The 4,978-nt window shown below is 37.3% G+C and overlaps 1 protein-coding gene across 1 annotated transcript; it reads right to left on the bottom strand.

Annotated features, from left to right (window-relative positions):
- Positions 1-797: 797 nt before the first annotated feature.
- LOC141321165 (uncharacterized) lies at positions 798-4,836 on the bottom strand. The gene is made up of 2 exons (XM_073833357.1): positions 4,000-4,836; positions 798-2,633 (listed from the first exon to the last, which is right to left on the bottom strand). Exons 1-2 carry the CDS (start codon positions 4,181-4,183, stop codon positions 1,669-1,671), a joined length of 1,149 nt encoding a protein of 382 aa, XP_073689458.1. The 5' UTR covers positions 4,184-4,836; the 3' UTR covers positions 798-1,668.
- Between the last annotated feature and the right edge of the window lie 142 nt (positions 4,837-4,978).

Raw genomic sequence — 4,978 nt, 5'->3', positions numbered from 1 at the left:
CAGATGTTAAAGGTTCTTTGTGGAACCATTTAGACAAAAAGGTTCTTCTATGGCATCGTGAAGCACATTTGTTTTTAAGAGTGTAGGATGGCTTATGGGTGAGTTAATCATGGGGTAATTTTCATTTTTGGGTGAACTATTCCTTTAACCATTTACTCACCTGTTTGATGCTCTTTCTTATGTGGAGATATTTAGCAGAATATCTAAGCTGCTCTGATCCGTACAGTGAAAGTGGATGGGGATCAAGCTCCATAAAAAAAACAAGCACCATAACAATATTCCATATACTATATCTCATTAGCTATACTACAAACCTTTTGTTGCCATATGTTTGCTTTAACTGAAGAACATTCCAAAAGTTAAAGCATTCACTAAAAATATTACCTTGAAATCTTGACAGGCATAGTCACCATGCATGTTCATTCTATAAACTGTTTAGATATTGTTGTAGACAGTGGAGGACCTTGGAAGTCAAAAAGGTAAATCTTAAATCTTTTGAAACAGATAAAATTTGTCATTTAAAAAAGTAGTTTTTACACCCAAGAGTTCTCAAATGAGTTTCTCGTCTCCTTCATGAAGTATGGCAAATGTTTCAGCAAAAAATAAAAATATAAAATGCCTCCAAGGATGAACATATGTCCCCAGCGCGGTTCAACAAATCAGATGGCACATTAACATACTTATGAGGAAGCAACTTGAAATGGTTTGTCTCCTTAAAAAATGCTTAACATCGCCACCTAGTGGGAACTACACTCTTAAAAATAAAGGTGCTTTAAAAGGTTATTCACAGCGATGCCATAAAAGACCCATTCAGTCAAAGGTTCTTCAAAGAACCATCTCTTTCTTACCTATTATAACTTGAAGAACCTTCTTTCACCACAAAGAACCTTTTGGGAAGCAGAAAGCTTCTTCAAATGTTAAAGGTTCTTTATGGAACCATTTAAACAAAAAAGGTTCTCCTGTGGCATTGTGAAGCTTTATTTTTATTTTTTTTTATTTTTAAGAGTGTAGTGGAAATATTCCTTTTTTTCCCCCAAACAACTTTGAACTTAAAATTCAAAACAGTACATAAGCCTTAAGCATATCTGCTCACCTTCCAATAAAGTTTAGAGAATTTGATCCACTCCTTCGGATTTTAAAGTGAAAGCCCACCAAAAAATGTAATCTTTATTCTTGGGTAGACTAGAGTTGGAACAACTTGAGGAGGTTGGACTTTCATCCAAATAATATGCTTTACACAATGTCTAAAAGTCCCTCAGACCTTCGTCTGCTAATAATAGAGAAACCCAAAAGAGTAAACACTATCAAAATCTCTAACCAAACAATTTAATTTAGCATATTAAAAGCAGCAGAAAACAGCTGGTAATATTGGCACTTGTTTGTTGCATCCTACTGGTGTGGTGACAGAAACATGAAATGAATTTCAACAACACCATCAAACATTATACTCAAAAGGTTTTCTGAGGACATGAAGATCATCATCTAACTTATTATATTGTTCGGCGCCTCTCAACCCTCGGGGGTCTCCCAGCATGGCACATTTCAGAAGTGATCAGGAGCAGAAAAACTGCGACGGCACATGTCACAGTCACCAGGGAAACCTTCCCATGAGTCTTTCCTGTATCTTAAGTTGTTTAATTTGGCTACTGAGGCAGAAACACCATTGCCTCACCTGTTATGCACGCGCATGTGATTTCGACAGGTGTAGGCATCCTTAAAGCTACGTGCACAAACTGGACAGTCAAACAGACGTAGCTGCAGATGCACACGGCTGTGGTTCCTCAGAGTCCCATCGTTGTTAAAGCGTTTCCCACACTGGGCGCAAACGTACGGCTTCTCCCCTGTATGAATGAGCATGTGCACCTTTAGCCGTGAATGATGGGGGAATAGTTTTCCACACTGTGGGCATATGTGCGTCCCAGGACCTTTGACTTTTCCTCGTCCCCGTCCTCTTCCCCTAACCTGCCTGATTTCTCTGCTGAACGCCGCGTGACGTAGGGGATTGAGCGCAACGTTAGTTATACTGCTAACGGTGTCGTTCCTGACTGATCTTGAGTCTGTGTTTGGATGAACGGCGTTGTAGTTGACATGAGCTATGCCTGATTCAGGACAAGTGGGTTTGAACCCATTTTGGCTTATTTTACTGAGGGGTATGGTTTTATGCTTTAGCTTTACACGTTTAGCTGATTCTAGATCAGTGGAATTCAATACACTGAATGCTTTAGGATCAGACTTGTGGTTAATATCTGTAGTAGCTGGTAACTGAGAAGTGCAGTGGGGTAACTGACTGTAGACAGATGTGTTAGCATTTGTGGACTGTGAATCAAGACTTTCAAAAGGCTCTGTTTTTACACCACAAGGGAATTCGTTTATAGTGGATGTTTCAAAGTTGTTATCTGTGTGGGACAGGGTGTTTGGTAACTGGGCACCATGTATAATGTCACTAGAAGACGATTCAGGCACCAGAAGGGCATGGTTGGAGAACTCTTCTACTTTTGTGCTGGCGAGCTGTTCATTTTGTACCTGGCTCTGATTCTGATAGATCTCTGTAGGCATTGTTTCAGTTTCAACGCTAGAAGTCCATTTTACATGTGGTGGTGAAGATGATGGTGCTGGGTTTGAGATGGCTGGAACTGTAAAAGAGGAAAGGCGAGATGAGATCAGGTGGAAAAATAGTTTGCAAGACACTAACTTCACTTATATTTCAGACTGGAATATACTACACGAGTTTCGACGAGATTTTTGTAGCTGAAAGTCAGATTTTACAGAAGACTGTGTAGTGTATTATGTTCACAGACTTCTTTTTTCATACTTTGATCTAGACAGAGGATTTCAAACAAGGTATTTGTGACCCTGGACCACAAAACCAGTCATAAGGGTCAATTTTTTGAAATTGTGGTTTATACATAATCTGAAAGCTGAAAAAAATTCTGTAGTTTAAACAGTAGTGGATGGCCTAAGATTAACATTTTGTTTGGCTATAGTACAATATTTTTTTATCTAGTGTTAGTTTTAGAATGATATTTTGATATCATTTAAGATTTGACAATACTTGCTTCCTAGGATAATCCTGAAAGTCTATATGTTAAGTTCCCAGTTCCCTACACAAAATATTTTAAATACTACAAACATGTAAATTAACATTTTAAAGGGTAAGTTGGAGCATATAGTAAAGAGAAACAGTGACCAACATACATGATAACTCAATACTGTTAAAGTAAAATTGTTTTACAAAGTATGTTACAAAATTAATAGTAAAAACTGCCTAAACTGATTATTTATACAATGTATTAAATAGTTGTATGACTAATGTAAATTATTAATTTGATGTGAGTTATTGGCTTATGCATATGGGACCTTGGACCACAAAGCATGGGTAACGTTACATTTGTAGCAATAGCCAAAAATACATGTATGGGTCAAAATAATAGATTTTTTTTTTAAGCCAAAAATCATTAGGATATTAAGTAAAGATCATGTTCCATGAAAATATTTTGCACTTAATTTGTGATTAGTAATATGCATAGCTAAGAACTTAATTTGGACAACTTTAAAGACGATTTTCTCAGCATTTTTTCCGCATCCTCAGATTCCAGAATTTCAAATGCCAAATATTGTCCTATCCTAACAAACCATACATCAATGAAAAGCTTATTTATTCAGCTTAGAAAAAAAAACCTGACCCTTCCGATTGGCTTTGTGGTCCAGGGTCACATATTATTATATAAACAACAGTAACTGCATTATACTGTCCTAACTTATCAAAACATTGTAACCATGGTTTCGGCTGCTATTGTGTTTAACTTTTTGACGACGGGGCGGCTGTGTTTATTTCTTTACTTATTTTAATTTTCATTTATTTGGTTTGTTTATTTATTTTTACTGCTGTAACTATGGTATTTAGTTGAAAACCATGGTTTCCATTGTCTTTCGCGTAAAGAAAGTAAATAACGGCTGACTCTGGCAGAAGACATTGTTTTCTAAGAAGGGTCAGTGTACCGTTTGACTCGACGAGTTTCTCAATCTCCTTCAGTCTCCGTCTCAGATACTCGTTGTCCTTCTGCACGGTGTCCAGCTGTTTTTCATACTGCAGGACAGTCCCGCCGATCATGTCCATGATTTCATTGAGCGTCGCCATTAAACGCTCCGTCAGAAACGTGTTGATGACCTGCAGCTTTGTCATTTTGCCGTTAGCCCGCAGTAAATGCAGTTATTTTGATTCCGGCGTACTGTAAGGCAGAATGTAAACACTCGTCCCTGTAGTCATATGACTATGTATACGTTCCTCTTTAACCATAGAAATAAACCCATTCAGCAGTGATTCAGCGCCTACCAACGGAGAGGAGTAGAAGGTACAGCAAGAACTCTTCTTCCTCTTTCTCTTCCTCTTCCTCTTCTTCTTTTTCTACTCCACCTGCTCCTCCCTTTCTTCTGTGAATTCACAAGCGGGTTGCAAACCAACTAGTCAGGGGCACAACACCACCCACAGTCATTATCGCCAGTATTGTTCTACCAGTTTATGGTTCAATACTTAAAATACTACACAAAGTGAATTCTGTAATTCCAGTAGCTTGTAATTCTGTCAGAAGTTAATTCCTTCCAGTTCATCATTGGCACATCTAACTAATGTCATACCGTTTCCCTTTTCTAACAAATATTGCATAGAATATTGCGTTTGTCTGTAATGTTAAGTGTGGTATTTATTCTTAATCATGTAAATATAATATACCACTTTCTATTTACGTTATGACTAATTTTAATTCACTTTGTATTCTGTGGAAATGTCTAAAAATCCCTTACACCTTAAAATGACCAATATTTCTGTCAATATATCACTTTGACATTATTAAAAAGTTTGAAATCTTGAAAGTGATGCCACTAAATTCAAGTAAATTAAGACTATGGTTGATATATGTGACCCTGGACCACAAAACCAGTCTTAAGTCGCTGGGGTATATTTGTAGCAATAGCCAAAAAT

This window comes from Garra rufa, chromosome 1, assembly GCF_049309525.1.
Source record: "Garra rufa chromosome 1, GarRuf1.0, whole genome shotgun sequence".
Lineage (NCBI taxonomy): Eukaryota > Metazoa > Chordata > Actinopteri > Cypriniformes > Cyprinidae > Garra > Garra rufa.
Note: the sequence above shows the minus strand (reverse complement) of the source record. Positions and strands in the feature narration are given on the sequence as shown.

Bases quoted from the DNA above. Each gene is read 5' to 3' on its own strand.
- LOC141321165 (XM_073833357.1), bottom strand. From the start codon at position 4,183: ATGACAAAGCTGCAGGTCATCAACACGTTTCTGACGGAGCGTTTAATG. The intron at 2,634-3,999 runs GTACACTGACCC...CCTCTTTTACAG, and splicing joins GAAACTCGTCGAGTCAAACG to TTCCAGCCATCTCAAACCCA.